At 43.4% G+C, this 24,299-nt stretch overlaps 1 protein-coding gene across 2 annotated transcripts in view; it reads right to left on the reverse strand.

Moving 5' to 3' along the window:
• Positions 1–346: 346 nt before the first annotated feature.
• Positions 347–24,299, reverse strand: part of ARHGAP40 (Rho GTPase activating protein 40) — a 48,579-nt gene continuing 24,626 nt past the window's right edge. For both annotated transcript variants that reach the window (XM_066587342.1, XM_066587341.1), the window contains exons 3-15: positions 17,145–17,365; positions 16,802–16,883; positions 16,481–16,608; positions 14,191–14,356; positions 13,930–14,021; positions 13,046–13,123; positions 11,706–11,865; positions 9,850–9,932; positions 7,254–7,460; positions 6,150–6,284; positions 4,871–5,031; positions 2,552–2,607; positions 347–953 (exon numbers count right to left, since the gene is read on the reverse strand). In XM_066587342.1, the coding sequence (XP_066443439.1) occupies positions 847–953; positions 2,552–2,607; positions 4,871–5,031; positions 6,150–6,284; positions 7,254–7,460; positions 9,850–9,932; positions 11,706–11,865; positions 13,046–13,123; positions 13,930–14,021; positions 14,191–14,356; positions 16,481–16,608; positions 16,802–16,883; positions 17,145–17,365 (1,676 nt within the window). In that variant the 3' untranslated portion in view covers positions 347–846. The remainder of the gene's footprint in view (positions 954–2,551; positions 2,608–4,870; positions 5,032–6,149; positions 6,285–7,253; positions 7,461–9,849; positions 9,933–11,705; positions 11,866–13,045; positions 13,124–13,929; positions 14,022–14,190; positions 14,357–16,480; positions 16,609–16,801; positions 16,884–17,144; positions 17,366–24,299) is intronic.

Below are 24,299 nucleotides of genomic sequence, written 5' to 3' on the forward strand. Positions count from 1 at the left end.
CATGCCCGTAGCCCTATGTCATGGGAAGGGTAGCAGAGCAAGGTTACTGTAGGAATCCTGCGGCTGGAAGCACACAGATGGGACAAAATATAAAATCAGGAGATCTGAAAAAGGGTTAATTCTTGTATCTGGTGACCCCCCCCCCATCATCTTTAATGCACCCCATTACATGGTTTTGTTCCCCAGCACTACAGGCTCAGCGCTGATTACATAATTACAGCCATTCTTCAGAGTCTCCTACAGCTGCCGGTCCTAATGAACTAGAACCCGGTGGCCTCTCACCAATCATTGTGAATTCATAGAAAAGAGGGAATGTGCATTTAAAAAAACAAACAAAAAAAAACACTTGTGAACACAAATCTTTTTTTTAATAAACGTTCATTAAATTCATGTTTTAATTATTGTATATTATATACAGATGTAACAAAACTTGACGTAAAAAAAAGAACAGAGACTAGCTCAGCATCGACATGTAGAATCAACAGACAGCATCGTGCAATGCCGAATCGCACAAAAACGGTGTACAAAATACGACAGGGAGGAAAAGTGCCCTCTGGTGCTGAAAAAGTGCAGCTTCATCACTCCGGAGATCCTGATTAACCATTCACATTGTAGAGTTAAGAATGAATTCTCCCAGCCAAATGTTTGTCGTGGGGCAGTGACAAAAGTGTCCGTCACTTGATATTCTCGATATAAAAGGCAGGATCCGACGATTATACAATACACATCAATGTATTGCTCCTAGTATGTAGAGCCCAGCTAGATTAGACTCCAGGTCTCCAAGTGGGGCTCCAAATCTCCAGGGCTCTGCAATATCATGACCGTTTGCAAAGCAGTAAGAGGCCCCTATACAGTAGGTGTGGAAGGAGGTCTTGGTTTAATCACCCATTCTGCATTAGGATTGGCATTGTACAAGTCCAATAAATAGGTATCCGGATCCAGGCAGTGTTCACCTAGGTAAGACATATCAGATAGCATTACAACTTGCTATTACCTAAAGCTGGCCATAGACATTACATTGTAGTTAGCAGATCCTGCCTATATGGAGGCAATCGGCTGACACTATAGGGTACATAAGGATCTGATAGACTCCCAAGGTTGTCAGTCATTGGGAACAAGAACTTAACAAACCTTATCTGAGCTAAAGAAGCTAATAGATAAGGAGGGGCAAGACAACCCTGTCACCACTTATCTCCCATTGCTGAAATAAGCCAAACCCACATAAACCCTTTGGGGCCTTTCACATGAGCAGAATTAGCCTGCAAGACACATCGCAGCTCGAGATAAATTCCATACCATAGCCTGCAGGACTACCTGTGGATTCTGATGCAGAATTGAAAATGGCTTAAACCTTCCTGCAATTCTGCATCAAAATCCACAGTGAGAGTTCCTTCACACGAGCGTATGCGCAATGGCGTGTGCTTCAGCACAACATATCTGCACACTGAACAAGGCTTTTTTGCGCATGCAGCGGCATATTTTACCGGGTTGAAATGGCTAATTTGTCTAACGCATTCCAGAATTCAACCGTTGAAATTTTTAGGTACTTCAACAAAAACCCGGATTTGGCCAATAAGGATTTGCAGTGCATTTGTTGTGGGTCTTCTGCACAAAAAGCCTGCAGCAGATATGCTCTGTGTAAAGTCACTTTTAAAAAGGGGGTTTCCACTCAAATACTATCAATGACCAATCCCAAGGATAGGTCATCTATTAGTTGATCGGCTAAGGTTTGCCATTCAGGACTCCAACCAATCAGATATTCAGATACCTGGTGTCAGCACTGCAATACACAGAAGAACAGAGCAGAACCCCTCCTAGTGGCGGGCGCTGGTAATTGCTTTTAATGAAAGCTGTGCCTGCAATCACAAGCACTCCGTTCCACTGTGTATTGCATAGCTGACAGCAGGCATCCGAATAGCCGATTAGCGGCAGACCCCAGCTGATCAACTATTGATGACCTATCCTGGGGAGAGGTCAGCAAATGTATTTGCTTAAAAAATTCCTTTAAAGTAAATCTCTGCTTCAAAAAGAGGTATCTACAGGTTATCACATTCAAAAGGTTTAATTACTTTTTCTCCCTCCACTAATCGTTATACTTACTTCCTCCAGTCCTTATTCCAATGTCAGGGCACATAGCGGCGCTGCCAAGTAGTCTGCCTGTTTAACTTTATACGGACTACTTATCAGTGCTGCTCAATGCACTGAGTGGCGGCTTCCAGCACGGACACTCGGGGAAGGACAGGGAAGGTAAGCAAGTAGAAGACTTATATCCCTTTACCTGCTTTAAGCCCATAGGCTTAGCTTATAGGCCTACACAGGGGCGTAACTATAGAGGATGCAGGGGATGCGGTTGTACCCGGGCCCAGGAGCCTTGGGGGGCCCATAAGGCCTCTCTTCTCCATATAGGGAACCCAGTACTATGAATAAAGCATTATAGTTGGGGGCCCCGTTCCAGGTTTTGCATTGGGGCCCAGGAGCTTCAAGTTACGCCTCTGGGCCTACGGGTAAGTGATAGTCTCTTTAAATTTGAGAGAAGTTAATAAATGCTTACCAATATTTCCTCCAACTTCATAAAGTTCCAGGTTAGAAGACACAAAGGAACTGTTACTGAAAGAGGAGAACAGTTAATTCAGAAGGGCAGGTAATAATGAAATACTTGATCATGATGAGCCAGTGCAGGTTAGTTTGCTATGCATGGAAAATTATGACCGGAAAAAAAGTGCATGTATTTATCATTATGCCCTGCTCTTGCAACCGGACACAGCCTGTTCCAATGGAACTCTATAGGATCAGTTCTCCTCTGATGCTATACTACTAAGCTGGAGGGAATCATCTCAAGCAGAACTGGACTCTTTGTTTTCCACACATTTGGTGAAAAGCCAATCAGGTATATTGTGGGTGCCGCCAATGCCGGAGGTAGTCTGTATTGTTAAAGGTGCTACTCATTTCAAGACTGATTGAAAACCTCCTTCAGGTCGAGTGTCTAGCTGTTGACCCTTGCCTTGTTTTAATGGCGCGATATGAGAACTTTGATGTGCTGGGCCATTACAATATTGACACACAGAATAACCTGGTCCCCCCCATAAATGTCACATGTTTGTCTGATGTAGATGCACTGTGCAAGCCAGGCTTGACATTTCCAGTATGTGTGTTGCACAGCTGCAGCGTTTGAGAGGTTAACGTTTAATGAAATCCAAGCCTGCATGTAAATGTATCAAGTTTGTCAAGTTATGTGGTGTGAGAGAAGGTATAAATAGGAGTGACTGGGAGCAGAAAAGGAGTTCCATCTTGTCTGCTACCAGACTGCCACCTAACACAGAGCCACATGGAAGCACCTTCAGCTTCCTTGTGGTGAAGATGGAAGCGGAGGCGAGATTTCCTGTGATGTGTGAATTCTGGATGTAAGTTGAGTGAGCCCCAAACATGAGAAAGCTTTTGTAAGTAATTCTTTAAGACAAGGCCAGTGCAGAGGTACTAAGCAAGTCTTTTACTGTCTAATTTTCTTATGTGGCCGTCCCGAGCCAGGATCACCGTGTAGAGGAACACCATTTCTATTTTTTTTTCAGAGTGTCTGTGAAGTGACCCTACCCCTTTCCTCCTCCGGAGTGTTCCCCACCAGGAGCGGTTCCTGGCAGATAACGCAGACTGCAGGACCAGTGTCATCCTGAGTTTCCTCCCTGATCTCAAATCTTTTGTCTTGCCTGCACTATAAAAGACTTTAAGCGTACTGCCTTGTAATAATTGCTTCCAAGTTTTCTAAGTAAAAGTTTGATACGGGCCCTAGCTGTTCCTAGGGACCCATGGTACTCAAAGATTGTCTCTGTCTACATTTATTCTCCGACAAAAGGTCATTCCAGTGTGTAGGAACAGTATACAGTTGCAAGAGGATCTGGATAAGTTGAGGGCAGAAAAGTGGCTAATTACTAATAACACTGCTAAATGTAAGGTTCTGCACATGGACAGAGGAAATACATGTCACCATTACACACTAAATGGGAAACCACTTGGGTAACACTGACAAAAAAAAGGACTTGGGGATTTTAGTTAACTGGAGCAACCAGTGTCAGGCAGCTGCTGCCAAGGAAAATAGAATAATGAGGTGCATCTAAAGAGGTCTAGGGGTACATGACGAGAACATTGTTCTTCCTCTTTACAAGTCACTGGTCAGACCACACATGGAATATTGTGGACAGTTTTGTGCACCGGTACTCGTGAAGGATATATCAGAGCCTGAGCAGGTATAAAGGCGGGCAACTAAAGTAATAAATGGAATGGGTGGACTACAATACCCAGAGAGGTTACCAAAATTGGGATTATTTAGTTTAGAAAAAAAAAAAAAAAAAAAAGACAGCTGAGGGGCGACCTAATAACTGTATAAATATGTCAGGGGACATCCTCTACCATTATCTACTTATACCCACGACTGTAACAAGGGGGCGCCCTCTACGTCTAGAGGAAAAAAGGTTTCTACACAAACATAGAAGGGGGTTCTTTACTGTAAGAGCAGTGAGACTATGGAACTCTCTGCCTGAGGACGTGGCGATAGGAAATTCAATAAAAGAGTACAAGAGGGGCCTGGACGCCTTTCTTGAGCATTATATTACATTAATTGTCACAGATTACTTCAGAAGGGTTGGAGATCTGGGGATTATTCTGATTACCAGATTGGAGTCAGGAAGTCAGTGTATTGTATAGCAGTCAGCAAACACCCAATCAACTGATTAGCAGGGATCTCAAGCGGCAGACCCCAGCCGATCAACTATTGATTAGCTATTCCGAGGATAGGTCATCAATAGTAAATGCCTAGAATACCTATGTTTAATCTTAAAATAAAAGGTTATTTCTGAAGCTGTATATTAAAGATCTGTACCATTTGATAAGGCCCATGGTGCTGACCATTTGCCAGTTCCGCTGGTTCACATGCTCCTGGAATTTCTTTAAGACATCCGCTGCTTGCGTGCCTTCATTCAGTTGAATAGCCAGAGAGTCCTTCACAAACATGGATGCCCGAATCTTTACCTGTTTACAGGGCTGCAAATAAGAAAGGAGGAAATAGTGATTTTATTTTAATTTGTGAAGTTCAAAGTAAAATTTGTTCAGTTCTATGCTTTACTGAATGATACAAGCCGACATTCACGGGAATGAAGCCAGCAGAAAATGCCCCTCTAAGGGTAACTCTGCACCCTTCTGGTCCTTTTATACGGGACGAATATCATTCAGATTGCAGCACTCCTACTACAATCTGAATGATAACATCCCATATAAATGCCCCGGCCCGCTCAGTCTCCATTCCAGCAGCGCTGTGAGCGATGCCAACGATACCCGCTCCTGTGTAACAGCGCAGGAGCGAGCACCACTGGGATGAGCTGTTGTGCCATTGCTTGCCCAACAGCTCATTCCCTGTAAAAAGACCATTAGGCCAGCTTTAGCTTCATACAGGCCGTATCTTTCATAGACTTTCTGCAATGGAAAACCGCAGCGCCAAATCTGTAGCTAAATGATGCAGATTTGGTGGTGGTTTTTTGAAGCAGATCTGTTGTGGAGTTTAACCCTTGCATTGCAAGGCTTGTCTTCCGCAGCAGAAATCGGCATTCTGCGAATTTAGAATCAGTAGAAGTTTTTTGAAGATGCTGCAGATTCATTGCAGAGAATCTTCACGCCTTGTCAAGGAGATTTCAGAAAAGCTATCCACAGTGCAAAATTTGCGCAATTTTCAAAAAGATTTCACCCAGTCATTTGGAAAGGTGGAATCTACACTGAAGATGCCCAGGTCAATTCATGCAGGTTTTGCCTGCGGCATATGGATGAAATTTCTAAAGTCCCATCCACAATGCTTGTACTGTAAATGCATACAATGTGTCAAATCTCACAAATACTCTAAGAAATCCAAACCAAATTGCCAGATTTCGCCCCCCGGGAATTTGAGCTATTTGAAAATATTGGCGGAAGTTGAAATGATGATCACATAGGAATGTGGCGTTTGCTGCGTGCAGGAATAGCAATCGTGTAAGCAACATATAAAGCTAAATATAAAACATTGTTATAGGCAGTCCTGCCATGCTATTATGTTGGCCATCATATTTAAAAAATGCAATAAAAACCGAAACCGTGCCATGTGCCCTTGTAAAGCCCTCTGGACATCTACACACCTCCGTGTGATTCTTCTCTGGCCTTTCCTTGTCAATGTTCATTTTGCGAAGGAAATTGAGTAGCCGTCGTTCATTGAATCTCTTACTGCTGCTCTCATTTAGCTTGCGGACCTGGGACAGCAAGAAGGTGGGAACCTAAAGAAGAAATAATAATAAAGTCCATGCATTAAATAATGAAACCGCAAACACTAAAATCAATCAGAGTCAGGCAGAAACATAAAATCACTTTCAACCTAAATATATTTAAACCCGTACAGCCACTTTCCGCATTCTATGGGAATTGGATTCTGAGTAGTTGCCAACTCTTATCTGGGCTTGTTTTATAGAAAATGGGTCCATGGGCAATAAGTAGCCCCTATTTGCCATTTTTCCTCAGAATTTCAGCCCAAGACATAATACCTCCAAGACAATATTGTCATATATAGACTATATAATACTACAACATAGTGCACAAATAATACTTCCTTAAGTACCACGTATAATACTGCCATGTAACACCCACAAAAAATACTATATTACAGTACCCAGAAACCACCACCATACAATGCTAAATAATACTGACTAGTTCTGTTTTGGTCCCGGGGCTCTCATCCTCAGAGGTCCCCTAGGAAACAGGAACTCTTTGCCCAACCAATACCCCTGCCCCATATAACGGTAAAGTTGGGCAAACACTTCAGACAGCTGCTAGACAAATGCTTAAATTGGTCAACAGCTATTCCTCCCGACTCCTCCACACACATGCACGTTTGGCTCGGCTGAGCGTGCATGTATTCTCAATGGGAAGAGATGAGCAAGTTGCTGTCAGACCCCTCTGGTGGTGGCTTATCTCCTCTGAGAACAAAAGGATGAAACATGTTAAAATCCAAAAGCCTGATTCTTCTTTCCCGAGATATCTGTCATCGGGGAAGTGTAAGGAAGCCGCCATATCCATTAGACAATTGGCCGACCAGTTTGCTAGACATACCTGTAACATGAGGGGGTCAGGTGTTCATAGTGTTTTTGAGCTTGATAAACATGATTTAGAGACAAGTCCATATTATACTTCTAACCCGTCATACCAAAATGGCAGTATGTGTTCAAAAAACGAAAAAAAAAGGAACTCACCGTCCACAACAGATCTTGGTAATGCACCATGGCCATGACCAGGCCAGCCACCCCTTCCGCCTGATGTTTCTCTCCACCTTCTTGGCTTTTACCACCGCTCCCTCGATAAAGGAAAAGGTTAGGTGCCATGATGGTGGCAATGTTCCATAACGACATAAGGTTACGTTTTTCATAAGAAGCCACTTTACGGAGAAATTCCAGCAAAGCCTACAAGCCAGGGGAATAAGTCATTATGGTCATAAAAAGACAAGTGACATACAGCAGTATCATCTCAGGTACATGAGATGAACAGGATGTAGCCTTCAATTAGAAGTGCACATATGAATGGGGTGCCAAATATTAAATAGGACAGAGAAGTTTAATACATGAAGAGATACAGTCCAGTTTTTTTGAGGTTTAGTATACTCTATGTATGGATGCCTTTTAAAGGGGATGTCTGATGTTAGAAATGGACATGGTTGCAGGACATCTGTCCATGTGCTTGTGGCTGATATTACAGCTTATTGAAGTGGGTCCGAGCCGCTATAACCAAACACCACTCTAATGAATGGGTGCAATGCATTGTACACCAAAAATATCATTCATTGACTTTAACCTCTTCAAGACTGGAGAGAGCCATAACTTTTAGTTTTCTATCAACATAGCTGTATGAGGGCTTGTTTTTTGTGGAAAGGAGTTACCATTTCTACTCAAGTATAAGCCGACTTTTTCAGCACACTTTTTATGCTGAAAAAGCCCCCCTTGGCTTATACTCCGGTCCGTGCACCATTTCTTTCAATGGGGCCACCGCTGCTGTCGACGGCCCCATTGAAAGCAATGGGCTGCGTGCAGTGATTTTGGGGGGGAAGGGCTTTAAATATAAGCCCTTCCCTGAAAATCATCCCTAACCTGTGTAAAAAAATAAATATACTCACCTCTCCACCACTGTTTGGGCTCAGGCACGTCCAGCCGCTTGGTTCTCCGGCAGTGCAATGAAGTTCTTTCAGTAGGCGGGGATTTTAAATTCCCGCTTGCTGAAAGGGCTGTATCTGATTGGCTGAGTGCTTGAATTCAATGAATGACCCAGCGCTGCCTGTGATTGGCTGGGCGCTGTGACTAATCACAGGCAGCGCTCAGCTGTCATTCAATGAATGGATGAGCGATGACTGTGATTGGCTGAGCACTCAGCCAAATCAGATACAGCCCTTTCAGCAAGGGGGGATTTAAAATCCCCGCCTGCTGAAAGAACTTCACTGCCAGAGGATCGAGCAGCTGGGCGCGCTTGAGCCCAAACAGTGGCGGAGAGGTGAGTATTTATTTATTTTTTTTTACACACGTTAGGGATGATTTTCAGGGAAGGCCTTATATTTAAAGCCCTTCCCCGAAAATCCCTGCACGCAGCCCATTGCTTTTGGGGTAAAACTTGGTACCTCAGCTTATACTCGAGTATATACGGTAATATTTGTTTCTTCTAACTTCTATACTTTTCAGTATTTTATGTGGTATATTAAAAAATATAAGTGGGGTGAAGTGGGGGGGGGGGTTAGATTTAGGGAGTTTATGGTGCAGTAAAAATGACATGTGAACTTTGTTCTGTAGGGCAATATGATTGCAGTGAGAACAAATGCTTATTTTTTTGTAAGAAATAAAGTTGTTTTTTTAAACAAAAAGGGCTTTTTGTCGCCATACTCTGATGTCCATAGCTTTTTTTTTTATTTCTTTGTTGATTGGGCTGTATGAGGGCTCCCTTTTTGCATGCTGAGATGTAGTTTTTATTACCACCATTTTTGGGGGTACATACATTTTTATTTCATTTATTTCAATTTGGGGGGAAGCTGCAGTAGCAAAAAAATGCATTTTTTTTTACAATGCTCACTGTGTAGGATAAATATTGTGATATTGTAATAGTTCTGACTTTTATGAACATGGTGATACCAAATTTGTGGGGTTTTTTTCTTAATGGTTTAAAAAAAATTAAGTAAAAAAAATTTGCATTAAAGATATTTAATGTTTAAAAAAACTTTAGTAAGCCTTTTTAATGTACATTTTTATTTAGTCCTCACAGAAGACTTGAACTTGCAACTATGTAATCGCTTGGACTCTAAAAACGTCAGTATTGCAGTACATAGTGCTTTTTAAAGGTCTATGAATCCCTGCCACAGGCAGAGCATCATAGGCATCTATGCACGGCAGCCCTAGGAGTTTTCACTGGCTAATAGAGATGAGCGAGTATACTCGCTAGACCCAATTGCTCGAGCGAGCATTGCCTTTAGCGAGTACCTGCTCGCTCGAGATGAAAGGTTCGTGTGCCGGCGGCAGGCAGGGAGCTGCAGGGGAGAGAGGGGCGATCTCTCTCTCCCTCTCTCCCCCCCACTCCCCCCTGCTGACTGCCGCTACTCACCGCTCCCCAGCGCCGGCACCCGAACCTTCTGTCTCGAGCGGGCAAGTACTCGCTAAAGGCAATGCTCGCTCAAGCAATTGACCATACCGAGTATACTCGCTCATCTCTACTGGCTATCATGCTAGCCCATTAGCATTCCACAATCACTTTGCAGGGGGTGGGGGTGTTGAAGGGTAACGCTGACTGAACAGACAGACTACAATCAAGTAAGACTACCTTCAAGGTGCTGCGATTTGCCTCTGGAAGGACCAAGATTAGTAGGTTCAGAGCTTGAAGTCTTTGCTTTAAATCAGTGATTTCTGTTTGAAAAATATTCAATAAAAATTTTTTTTGTAAAAGTGTTCAGTTTCTTCATTATACAATAAAGTAAAATTATCACAGAAAACATGATGAAACCAGCAAAGATGATAAAAGGAAGGTATACAAGATAAACCCGTTCCTGTTGCACAATGAGGACGATCCCAGGTTTCATCGTCATTACATAATAGTTTATATGCAGAACCTCCAGCATCGTATAAGTACAAGTCTTCTACTAACATCCCGCAGTAACTTGTCCACGCTGGTCATAAAGTAACACAAAAAGATCAAATGTCGAGAGAAATGCTGTTGGCTGTAGGATGTAAGATTTCTCTATCACTCTCTCCCCCCCCCCGCTCCCCCCTGCTCACTCCCGCAACTCACTGCTCTCCCCCGCCGGCACCCGAATCTTAAGAGACAAGTGGGCATGTACTCGAATAAGTCACTACTCGCTCGAGTAGTCTGCCTTAGCGAGTACGCTCGCTCATCTCTAGTTAAATGGCTTAAATTAACAGAGCTTACCTGTCCTCAGCTGCGGGGATCCAGCGATGTTGCCCTGCCGTCCATCTGGTGATTGCTGTGAATCAGGTCAGTGGAAGTGAGGTGACAGTCAGCATCACCGCTCATTCTCCTGGCATCAGTGCTCACATCCTGGGCACCATGATGCCAGGAGTTGAGAATAGAGACAGTGCAGCCTCCGATGGGCAACAGTGGTAAGGTGACTTCTGCTTGACGTCATCTTCCACGGCAATCAGTGGGTGGAGGGTGGGGCAACATCGCTAGATCCCGATAGCTGAGAACGGGTGAAAAAAAGCTATATTTGTTACGTAAAGCCTGTTTGACGAGATGTAAACTATACCAGAAATGTACACCAGGTTGGACCTGGCTTCCAATTTTATGCAGGCGCATGGAGCCGCCATGATGTATCCAATACATGAAGGGGCATGCATCTCTTCATGCATTAGGTACATAGTGCATTGGGGAAAATGCTATTAAGACTGCCACTTAAAATAACGGTCTTAATACATTTCCCTCATAGCATTAGAGCTCCCGCTGATGCATCTCTATCCAGTAGGCTTCCATCCTTGTGACACTATCACAGTCCGCGAGGACCAGTAAAGACCAAGTCCTACAAAATAAGCCTGTTTAACGGTCATCCTGGCATGCACAATTAGCGGTTTTTACTGATGCCAGCCTCACTTACAACTTGTTAAACTCCTCTGTGTCCTCTTTGGTCATGGTCTGTTGTTCTACTACACAGTCCCATACTCTGTCCTCCAGACGGCTCTTCTCCTTGGATCCCAGCGATCACTCAGGCTGTACAGCAGTAACTCAAAACAGCCCCTATCACATCTAGAAGCCCCGACTCCTGCTGCCTTTTCCTCTCTGGTCCTCTGTAGGCGGTTGCCCCTCCCCAGCAACAACTCCACTCGCTAACAGTATCTGCATTGTGGTGCAGCTCCAAAACCTTTCATAATGCTGACATCATCTCACTAGAAAAGTTCCGGGGGAGCATGCCCAGTTCTGCTTGGAGCGGCCATCTTGGTGCTCCATTGCTAAGCATAGTACACCCTTTAGGGGAGTCCCTTACTGCAGGAGAGCTACCTCTACGAAAACAACTGAAGTTTTAGTTTTGGATGAAGCTACTCTAAGTCATTAAAAAACTTATTTCACTGGCCAAATAAAGAGAGGACCTGGCTGTTTCTAGCTGTTGCCTGTTGCCATTTCAGCAAAGTAAGCCATCTTTATGTACACATGGCTGCAGTAGTACTCACTCTGGACAGCAGTGAAGGCAGGTAGATATTCTGCAGTAAGCAGTGGGGCAGGCAGCTCTCGGAGGAAAAGCTTCAGAAGGCCAGCGGCATCATGTGGATTAACTTCATCCCAAGAGAAGAGACCAGCATAGAAGTTTCTCTCCAGACGCTGCTGCAGGGACTGCAAGGGAATAACACAACATATTAGGAAATGGGACAGCAATCTTTCACTTATATGCTCACAGGAAGTAAATTTGAAGCAGTTCTTTTCTCATATGCATTTGAGGCCATGTTTGAAGCTTTGATGTCAAGTATAGCAATGGAAATTCACATACTTACGGATGCAGAGATACTAGGGCAGGTACCAGCAGCAATTTCTAGCAAGATAGGCAAAATGCTGTATGGAGGATATTACACAGGCAAAATGCTGATGAACAACCCCTCAGACACACCTACCATACATTGATGGAGCCGCTTAGTATTACACTTGTACATAGATAAGGCTTGTATAAGGTGCCAGTCCTACTGATGTGTGGTGCACCATGCAGGCTTATAATTAGTGACACCATTACTATTAAATCAGACCATCTGCCCTGCAACTTACAAGTAAATCACACAGTGCACAGTAGGTGTGTTATTCATCAGTAATTTACAACTGTGTAGTCTCAGTATAGTATTTTGCCTTCTGTATGCTGCTGCAAAGTACTATTTGTACCAGTCCATGCGCTCCTGCATCAGGAGATCTGTAAGTATGGCCGTCCTTTGTGATTTTTGAGTAGATTTGTCCCTTCTTTTGATGATTTCTTTAGTTAGTACAGGGACATGTGATAGGTGTGGGAGTGGCTGTTCATCACTATTTTGAACCTGTGTAATCTAATCCATTTCTCTATTCTAAATGCTGCTGTGAAGTGGTGCTTTTACCTGCCCTCGTACTTCTGTGATTTTTTTTTTATTGATTTCTCCCATTTTTAGTGATTTCATTGTAAACCATGACAGAGGCTTCGACTGACCCCATTGTAAGGCCGTTGGGACCCACTGTATTGGTCAGTCCCATTTTTCTTTAATAACACAGTACACTCGGACATTAGTTTGGTAGAAAATAATGGATACTACCATGGATAGTTTTAAAGATTAGTCCCACCTAAATAAGTGATTAAATATCGCCATCGCTCTATGGTTGGTGAAATTCTGACCGCCGATTCTGAGAATGAAGGGAGCATAGCGCAGGTTTAGTTTACCCTTTACAGTGGCGCCCCAGCCACCAGACTTCATGCCACAATCCCAGGTGAATGGGGCTACTGAGATCTTGGAATATACTGAACAGATTTGGTACAACACCTAGCACCAGGAATCTTAATTACCTTCATTCGAGCGTGAGAGCCGCAGATTCTTAAAATACCCTGAATCTCCAGACCATTCTTTTCTAGACAGTTCAGAATCTGCAGAATATATAAATCTTAATTATGATCTATTCAATAGTCACATACCAGTACTACAGATTTATACATGCAACCCAATGCCAATTTCCATTCTAGTGAAGTGCACTATTCAAAAGAGGCACAGTTGGTCTAATAAACTCAATGCTGACATACAGAGAGAGAGCAAAGCGGAGAGAAGCCAAGAGTGGCTATACTTGTGTCTAGGCTGGGTGGAAAGAGTTAAGGCCTATTTACATGCAAAGATACGATTAAAAGCTTTAGTGATCATTTTGCGTAAAGTGTTAATAGACACTAATGTCCATTAACACTTTATCATCCTTATGTGCATGTAAGAGGGCCTCCAGAAGCTGTTTGCAGAGCCCAGCATGTGGGTTGGGCTCTGCACACAGCTGCATTGTTTTTGATGGGGCTACCACCAGAATACAATGTAATCTCCCGGTTCCCACAGAGAACACAGCATGCAGTCTATTGAGATATAGTTTATCTCTCTGTTGCTGAACAATGGATTTTAAGCTCACCTTATCATCATCCTTCAGGCGAAAAGCACATAATGGCCGCAACGATAATTGCTCATTTGCCATCATTTGAACGAATTTCGAGTGATAATCATTGCATGTAAACGGACCTTTACAATTCGACTAACTTCGGTTTCTTTTGGGTGACAAATTACAGAAGGAAGAGCAGCTCTGGGAAACTTACTGCAGCTCTAATAAGAAGGACTACTGTGCAGACTAATAAGAGAATTGTTTATAGAACACATTAGAGACAACTTGCATAGAAGATAAATGGCAGAGCTTGGTCCTTACCGCCTGTAAGAGGAGTGGGACTTGTGTGTTGGTAATCAGCTTTCGATCTTGTTCCAGAAGAGCGGTGAGAGATACTCCAAATAATCGACTCTCTAAGAGACAAAAACCATACAAAACTAGGAAGAGCTGTGGAGCTAGTCTATAGATCATCATGAAATGTATTAAAACCAATCTACTAGGCATGTAGGCTATACACTATTGTACTAGTATATTAATAATGATATGGATGCCCAAGCGATGGCGGTATGGGTACATACTAACCTGTATGCCTACGCTTGGGTGGTTTATTCCTCTTTAGATCCAATTCTAAAACATCACAAAGTGCAGTCAGTTCTATGAGAGCGAGTGCAGGCACCTGCTTCATGTCAAGAGAAGACAAGTCGGAAACCCGCGTGACACCAAGTCTTCCCTTCTGTATCTGAAAATGCTGGAGGCATAAGAAGCAAGAGTAAGACACGTCATAAGGTCGTGGGCATGAAGTGAAGAAAATCTTTACTACTACTATAAATTCCCACTAGTGATAACTGAATTCTCATGTCAATGGTCTTTACCGTCTTCCAGTCGGCAAGTAACCCTGATGAGGAGGGGTAGTTCATGCACTTCCCCAGTTGATGTTGGCGATTTGGCAGGTGTCAAGTCGGTAGGCCAATTCTGCACAGAACTAACAGTGGCATTCACAGGGTTAACAGCTGCAATCAGCACTTACCCCAATCCCAGCTGCTGCCAGCGGGAGTCAAACGTGAGAAACAACTGGCACCTGCATTATATGGAGTAGGATCGGTTACCCAATCCCCCTCCATACAAACCCCAAACGTACGGGACATAAAACTGTACATCCTATGTCATTAAGAGGGTAAAAACATAGTGCTCTTCTATCTTTTCATGTTATTCTGGCTATTGGATGTCAATTCATGAAGGAAGAAATCAGATTTAAAGTTTTGCACCACCCTGTATAATCAGACTGTAATGTGCTTTGGTTAGGGATCAAACCACTCCCTCACCCCGACTATTAGCGCCTCGTATGCATCCAGTGAAGCGGACAGAAGGCTTTCACAATAATCAGACTAGTAACATTTCAGTTTGCCCCAAGTTCCTATAACACATTGTCTCAGCATGTCCAAGCATTCAGACAATATCATGTTACCATGTAAATTTAGACATTAGATTACATGCAGACAGCGAGTATGGAAAGTCCATTTTAATTGATTGTTAAAGTGGAATCTGTTAAAAAGGTACATGCCCCTTTAAGCCAGTCCAATAGCAATTTCACTCTCTAATTAATTGATCTTACTAAACTGCAATCTCAAGGGGCCTTTTACACCGAACGATTATTGTTCAGATTCCCCCTGGATCACGTGAATCGGAATGAATCAATCATTCAGTGTAAATGCTTGCATGATTTGAACGATCAGCAATAATTTGTTCATCATTCAGATCATGCAAGCATAAAAATCAAAAGATCGGTCGGTGTGAACAGGCAGTTGTTCATTTATGAATGACTGCCTGTTTACTGGGAATGGAGGCAGGAGGGGTGGAACGATCTCTAGCCTGCTCCACCTCCGTTCACTGAACAATGATCACTCTTGTGTAAGAGCAAAGGAGCGATTGGCACTGGGGCGGTTGTCCGGCACTTCTGCGCCCAGCAGTCGTCCTGTGTAGAAGGGCCCTAAGTGCAAAGGGACTGAAAAACAAAATCCCCATATACAGCTACAAAAAAAAAGTGAACCCCTTGAAATTACCTGGATTTCTGCATTGCTTGTTAATACATTGTGGTCTGATTTGCCTCTTAAGTCACAACAAACCTTTGTACTGTTCATATCTTTTATTGAGCACTTCGAGTAACCATCCACAATGCAGGTTGAAAAAGTATGTGGACTTTTGTGTTAAGGACTTCTCTAAGAGCCAATTGACAAAAATTGTTGCAATTTAAAGGAATTGTCTGGTTTCTGGACTCCATTGTGCCTATGACTAACTGTTTTAAAAGAAGTAGCACTTAACCATTCACTGCCAAGATGATCCAGTGCTGTAGCCTCGCCATCGTCCTGGTGTTTGTGGTGGAAGAGAATGTCACCTGACTGCAGAAGCATCACAAATCTCAACTCCTGGCATTGTGGTGCCCAGGATGTGAGCGCTGATGCCAGGAGAACGGGCAGTGACACTGCAGCCTCTGATTGGATACAGTGATCAGGTGACTTCCAGTGACATAGTTTTCCACCACAAACATGGAGAGGATAGTGGGGGTACAGCGCTGGATCCCAGAGGAGGGGTAAATACTGCTTTTTGTGTTGTTTTAACATAGTTGGAGCTATAGAGGCAATGGTGTTCTATAACCTGACAACCCCTTTTAAAAGGAGTGGAGAATGGAAGTGTGGGGATCACAGATGCTTTGCCTATTAAATAAAGGCACACAAAGCCTGGAGCATGCCTTGGTGCAAAATAACGCATGAATGTAATCCAAAGTTGTACAGGGTCACATAACATTTCTTTGCAGGCATTGTACAGATGTGTGGGAGAGCCCATACCAGCGACAAGTACCCTTTAAGATACTTACAGGTAGAGACTCGGGTTGCCATGTGTTTTTGCAATTTTCATTATGGCCCAGTTCTGCTTGCTCTGAATAAGCTACATCCATGTTGTAGACATTGGATCCTTCAGAGCCTCTACGTAGGCTGGAAAGAGCTTGAAAGTAGAAGAGGAAGGAGACAAGTCAACAAAATCCATCTTCTATCAAAGGTGGAGTAAAATGCACCTTTAATAACCCCATGATAACACATACATCCAGTAGCCTCTCTCCTATACAATTCCCTATGCTCATTGCTCTACTTGCTGTAAAGCATCTAGAATATAGGGATTAATAAAGCGGCTCCCTTACGTTGTACTATGTTCTCCGGGAAACCATTTGTGTGTTCTGTTCCGTTTCTTTCATCCGTTCCATTCGCCTCCACAACAATGTTCTGTAGAAGAATAAGGAGATTAAATTGAAGGTAGAAAAAAGTATTAAAAGAACAAATTCAACATATTTCTACATGACGACTAATGGCATATATGTTCTATATAAAAATCACATACATACTGTATAGTTAAAGCCACGCTCTGGGCCAGGACAAACAAAGATGGCCGCATCAGCTTCTTTGACTTCCCGATGCACACTGTGCATTAGTTTGCATCATTAATACAAGGGCTATAAGATAGATACAGTGGTTCAGGATACTTACAGTCTTGCTAACTCTGTTGAACACATCCCTGACATCACGCGCCGGCTGTTTGGAACGTTTCCGAAGGGACTGGCTATAGCTGTCGAGGCGGCGCTGTACCGCTGCGGTCTGTGTTCGTGTGAGGGTCGATAAAATTATGACATTGTCTTCTGTAGGGCTCTGGTCTCCAATAAGAGGGGAGAGACCGGTGTCTTGCAGCCAATCAGCTTCTGCTTCTCCATCTAAAACAAGGTAGGACACCTTTGTCACAAATCGGTCAATGCATGCTGTAGTGCGAGCACAAATTTCCTCCATTGGGTTACTGACATTTTTGGGGGTTGTTAAAACTCCAGATATTTGCCTCATGGAAGAGAATCGATTTATTGCCACTTAGACTGTAATCAACATGATCAGATGTCTGAGATTAGAAAACATTATTTGCCATTTTTTCCCCAGAAATAGGGCTATTGGTTTCTATGCGCCTGACTGGTACGGCAATATACATATAGTAAGTAAAGTCTACACAACTGTACTTTAGTAAGAGGGTGCATGAAAAACTCCTCAGACTCAAATACTCTTAAATGAATCTCGCTGCAATTAGAGATATAGAAAAAGACAAAGATCTTTCAGCACTTGAAAAATAAAACATGACTTTTATTCCATATTGGTTAAGACAACAAGTTCAGGAACAGATGATAAAAAATCATAGAACGCTAGCGACCCGTTTCGAGCCTAGAAAGCCTGGCTCCTGCTCATACTTCAGTTTCTAGGCTTGAAACAGGTCACTAGTATTCCATGGTTCTTATCATATTGAATGAGCACTTCAGCTAGCTTATTCTAGTAATTGACCAGGAGCTGGACCCTCAGCAAATCACAACTGGACCCAGGATATGTCCCCATGAAGTATGATCAGCAGCGGTGTCAGCTCTGATGAGTTGGATGATGGTCTTCACAACTGTATCCAAAGTTATGACTCTTCTGGTCTGTGCACTGTACCTGGCCACCTCAATATACAGTATGGCAATGTCTGTTACAATGCTGATCCATTTTAAGAACCAGATCTTTGGTATATCAGTAATGTATTTCTGATGGAAGGATGATTTACAGTGGCAAACCCATCTTCCTGCTCAGTTTCTGATTAGTACACCCACAATGCCATACCGCCCTCATCTTGCACAATTCAGGTCAGTGTAGATGCAATGTAAGGTGTGACCTTTACGTCATAGCATTCACAAAACTGAAGTTCCAGGAAGTCTTTAACTTTTGTTATAAAACTCTTACGGCATTTAGAAAAATTACTGTCCACTTGAGGTCAGCCCTTTTAATACACTGTAAAAACATTATTGAGTAGTTTGTACAAAATTTTAAACCCATATTCATTAACACTAGGTAATAATAAAACGTAAAGTAATCATACCATAGATAAAAGGGGACATAAAAAAAGAAAAAAAAAAACATTGCAGCTAGAGACACCTTGTGGATTAATGGTGCGCTGCAGGCAAAAAAAAAAAAAAAAAAAAAAAAAAAAAAAAAAAAGGGATCTGGCCAATTTTAGGACTTTTTGCATAAAAGTCATGCAATTCTTGGCATTGTTGCACGTAGTCTTCACATTCCTTCCCTGAATGAATTTGTGACTCACTCAGCAATGTATATATCGGCTAACTTACCCGGAGGTAAAGAGCTGCAGGTAAAAGATACCAACACTAAATTTAAAGGTGTCTGTCATAAGCAGGGATTGGCTGCCGCTATCATTCCAGGTGTTGAGAAACTAGACTGCTGATCTGACCAGATAACAGCTTGCTGATTTGACCACATAACAGCTTGCTGATTAGCATAAGAATGCAATGATAGCTAAATAATCTGTACCTCCTACAATATTAGATACAGTACATGCCTGCATAGTGATTCCACTTCCACATTAGTTCCATACGTGGCAAATTAATAAACAGAACACGAAAAAAAAAAAAATTCTATCCACAAATTCCCAGTTGAACATGGGCAACGATTACTCAGTATATTTAAACAGTATTAATATTTATCAGGAGATGAAAATGCTAATGGTGTGTAGTTAGGGGGTTGCTAGAATTGCTAGTGTGTATTTTGAGAAAGGACATAGAATGCCGAAGTTTATTAAAGGGACTAGATTACAAAAAAAAAAAAAAAAATGTACTAATTAACACCAGATATGAAAATTCCATTTTTCTAATTTGTTTTTATTTTCTTATTATAGGTTTTTTTCCATTCTATTTTCTATATATGACTATGGGGGCAGCCACCTTGCCTGAGCTACATTTAACAGCATTTGGAAGGGGAGGGACTTGTTATTTGTATAGCGCCAACTTATTCCACAGAGCTTTCAGGTCATACTGAAATCTCTGCCGGTATTCATTTTATCGACCTTGGAAAGATGGAAGGCTGAGTCTACCTCGAACCCATGCAGGGATTGAACCCACAACCTTCAGGTCGTGAGTGAGAGCTTAGGACTAGAGATGAGCGAGTATACTCGCTAAGGCACTTTACTCGAGCGAGTAGTGCCTTAGCCGAGTATCTCCCTGCTTGTCTCTAAAGAGTCGGGGGCCGGCGCGGGTGACAGGTGAGTTGCGGTGGGGAGGAGAGAGGGAGAGCGAGATCTCCCCTCCGTTCCTCTCCGCTCTCCCCCACCCCCGAATCTTTAGAGACGAGCGGGGAGATACTCGGCTAAGGCACTACTCGCTCGAGTAATGTGCCTTAGCGAGTATACTCACTCATCTCCACTTACGACTCCTTTCTGCACCACACGATGCCCTATGATAGGATTTACAGCAGCTTCATGGGCCATTCACAGAATGGACAGGAGGGGACCGATTGACTTGTATGGGAGACTGTTCTAGACATGTTCTGTGACCTGCACAGGGAGGGGGGAGGAGGTAGTCACAGCTTATATCTATGGTGAATCCTGCATTATCTACATATAGGCGTTACCTCTCTGTGTAATCCTGCCTGTGATGTTAGTGAGATGACGGCTGCAAAGCTTTCTCTACAGATCAGGAAGTGACAGACTAGTTTTAGGCTCTGTGCTCAGTGTGACAAATGCAGGATTTTAAGATTTTTAATTTTTTTAATACAGATTGTGATCAAAAGTTGAAGAAAAAAAAACAATCACCAAAAATTCTTAAAAAATGTTTAAAAACACAAAAATTTATGTAGGCCATTTTCTGATGACATATTCCCTTCAAGAAAAATGCTGTATCAACTGATGATTATTGTACAACTGTTACTGTGCAGTTAGTTTATTGCAACAGTCACTGCTGTGGCCCCTGTGGACATTGTGTGAGGGTCTCTATCGCAGTCATGGTGGCCATTTTGAAAGTTAACAATCTGTCACTGTGCCGGGCATATACCTCCGATTGTCAGATAGGAGGCTACGTCTCACCCTGCAGTTTAGTGCCTGTGTTTGGTACAAACAGTCAGGTGTGGCACACAAATGAGATTCTGTTGTTGCCGCAGTAGTGGAGTACGCAAGCAAGTACAAGGTTTGTGCAAGTTTGGGTGCGGTCTGAGTCATGAGCCATGAAAGAAGCCCTGGAGCCCATTGAGGAGAGGTTGGGTGCAGCCAAAAGGTGTGTGCTGCGAAGAAGCCTTAGAGCCTGGGAATGGCAGGTAAGTTGGACCGTCAAGCTGAGTGAGCTCCGGTCGTTGACCTGCTTCCTGGGAAAAGAAGCCTATCATAGAGACTGAGATTGCATAACAATGTGAGCTGTCGCGCGCGCGTGTGTGCGTGTGCATGTGCGTGTGTCCATAGAGACTGTAACTTCATCTCGCAAGAGCTGATAAGCTGAGACAGTGTTGCCAAGTTCTAGAGAGTCAGCACTGCCAAGTATTGAAATAGTGTTGCAGGGTTCTGAAATTGTGTCAAGTTAGAGACTGCAACGCAGATTCTGCTGCCAAGTAAAGACGGTTACCACTTACCACAACATGTGCCCCATCTCAATCTACTTCCCTATGGGGTCCCCACATATTAACATATGTTCCTTTATCTTTAATCTGTTTTTCCACAGTCCAGGTCTCAAACAATCCTCTTTCTTAAAAGGTATCATATCTGCAAGATTACTTGGTTTCTCTTACTGAGAACAATCACATTTTGCTATACTGGCTAACACGGTACTAAACTTTTTCCATTTGCGTTACATGTAGAGCAGTTGGCGTGCCAAGGGTAATAATGCAGAATTGCGGCGGTTTATAAAATCTGTAAGTATGGTGACCGTCTTTTAAAGATATTCGTTGTTAAACATGTAGGAGATGCAAAAATAACTTATAAAATGTACAAGAGTTGCTGCTTACAGGGTTTCATAGGGGCAGGTCTCACAAAAACAAGCCAATTTAAATTGAAGCCGGCCTAGCAATCAGCTGACTGTTCGGTGGACTTCAGACATCCCTGCTGCCCAGCAGATATTACATTTCAAGTGACCGGTTATGTTCTGACAATTGTCCAATATTAGTGGTTCTATGGCTAATAGGGAACAGTCAATGAGTAGGAGACTCTGCTCTAAAGCATTCATATTCCCTAACGGGAAATATTGGAAGGGGGTTGTCCAGGATTAGAAAAACATGGCCACTTACCTCCAAAAACAGCACCATGCCTGTCACAGAGTTGTGTCTGACATTGCAGCTCAGCAGCATTAAAGGGAGTAGGGCTCAGTTGCAATGCCATACACAACCTGTGCACAGGTGGGGGACACAGTTTTTGGAAGAAAGCAGCCATGTTTTTCCTAATCCTGGACAACGCCTTTAACCAACATTATAATTTGCGGATAACTGAGTGGTACTTAGTAACATAGCATGCAAGGCTGAAAAAAAGACATATGTCCATCCAGTTTAGCCCAGTTTAGCCCATTACTCCCCCAATGTTGATCCTTAAGGAGACAAAAAAAAAAAGTGACGTAGGGGCCAACTTTCCCCATTTAAGGGGAAAAAAAAAAACCAAAAAAAAAAACCAAAAAACCTTCCTGACTCCAATCTGGCAATCAGAATAATCCCCGAATCAACAACCCTTTTGAAATTATTAGTGATTACAATAAGGTCCACGTAGAGCTGTCTATTATAAATCACAAAAGTGCGCAAATTTAGGATGTCGACATTAAAGAATATATTGGCCAGTAAAAGCGAACAATGGCTACTAAATACTGTACAAGTTCCTGAGTTTTCCTTTTGCATTAAGTTGCTAACAACTAGAGATGAGCGAACGTACTAGTTTCGAGTAATTACTCGATCGAGCATCGCTTTTTTCGAGTACCTGGCTACTCGGGTGCAAAGTTTCGGGGGGCGCCGGGGAGCGGGGGATGGCGTGGTGGAGCGGGGGTTAGCAGTGGGGAACAGGGGGGAGCGCTCTCTCTCTCTAACTCTCCCCCCCCCCCCCCCCACTCCCCTCTGCAACCCCCCGCTCACCCACGGCGCCCCCCGAATCTTTTCACCCGAGTACGGAAGTACTCCAAAAATTGCGGTGCTCGGGCGAAAAAGGAGCGTGGCCGAGTAGGTTCGCTCATCTCTACTAACAACCCATGTCACCGTTTCAAAGACAACTGCGTAAAAACTTACATTTATAACTATTACAAGAGGTTAAAGTATCAGTAAACTTTTACAAATCTTCTACATTTCACAGTGACATAATTGGAAGTATTGATCAATGGGAGTCCAAGGGCTGAGAACTCCAATCATAAAAAAAAAAGCAAACAGTGCTCAGATGAGAACTTTTGTTCATTGGCATTAGTGGTCCCTCCTCAGAGCAATGAACATGCCAAATATGAAGTCTATGAGCGCACACACCTCTGGACAATCACAGCCAAAGCAGCAGAGTCCTTGATTGGGCGCTTCTGACCCTTTATTTAGCAATTGTCAGGGATTTCAGCTTCCAGACCCAACAATCAGTAATTCTATCATGTCACTATGACAGGTCATTACATTTTAAAAGTTTAAACCCAGTTTTCCCAGACATCGGAAAACAAATCTGACCAGTAATGTAGCAAATATGAAATCAGATCAAAGTTGGAAAACTATGTAAGGGCTTAGTCAGACGGGCGTTTTTTGCCGCGATTTGCGCATGCGCATGCGTCCGGCGATTTTTTAAAACCATTGCTTCGCAATGGTATCGGACACATGAGCGCTTTTTATGCGCTCGTCCGAAAAATTATAGAACAAAAAATCGCAGATCGCACCTATCTGCGATCTGCGATTCCTGTTCGCTTCTGTATATGCGCTCAATGGGGCCGGCGGCAGCAGCGCCGACCCCATTGAGAACATATAGAAGACAAATCATTCTTCTCTGCCACAGCTGTAACAGCTGTGGAAGAGAAGAACGATGTTTGCCCATTGAATTCAATGGAGCGGCAATACAGCCGCTCCATTGAAAGCAATGGGCTGCCGGCGTGCGCGGGGTTAATTGTCGGGAAGGGGTTAAATATATAAACCCTTCCCTGCAATTCATGCTAAAATGTGTTAAAATAAAAAAAAATTGTATACTCACCTTTCCGCTGCAGCCGGAGTCCAGCCGCGGCCGCTGTCAGTTCTCCTGAACTGCTTCTCGGCACTATTCAGCCGGCGGGGCTTTAAAATCCCCGCCTGCTGAATGATCTGCTCTGATTGGTCACAGCCTGACCAATCAGAGGCCGGTTTCACTCACACACCCATTCATGAATTCATGAATGGGTGAGTGACTGCTGCCTCTCAGCGCTGAGCCAATCAGGGGCAGGTCTGACTCACATCCATTCATGAATGGGTGTGAGTGAGGCATGCCTCTGATTGGCTCAGCGCTGAGCCAATCAGGGGGCAGGTCTGACTCACACCCCCTTCACACCCACTGCAGGACGGCTGCCCGGAGCTGCAGGCAGAAGGTGAGAATGCAATTTTTTTTTATTTTAACACATTTTAGGATGGATTGCAGGTAAGGGCTTATATATTTAAGCCCTTACCGACAATTCATCCCGGGCTCGCCCGCAGCGCATTGCTTTCAATGGAGACGGCTGTATTGCCGTCTCCATGGAGTGCAATGCGCTGGACAGTTCCGGCCCGTTTCTAATGAAACGCGGCTAGGAGCAGATTTTCGGGCGATTTGCGGGCGACTTGCGCGCACCGGTCACGCGATTTGCGGATGCGCATCCGTCATGCGATCCGCAAATCGCGGCAAAAAACGCCCGTCTGACT

This window comes from Eleutherodactylus coqui, chromosome 13 (assembly GCF_035609145.1).
Source record: "Eleutherodactylus coqui strain aEleCoq1 chromosome 13, aEleCoq1.hap1, whole genome shotgun sequence".
In the NCBI taxonomy this organism is placed as follows: domain Eukaryota; kingdom Metazoa; phylum Chordata; class Amphibia; order Anura; family Eleutherodactylidae; genus Eleutherodactylus; species Eleutherodactylus coqui.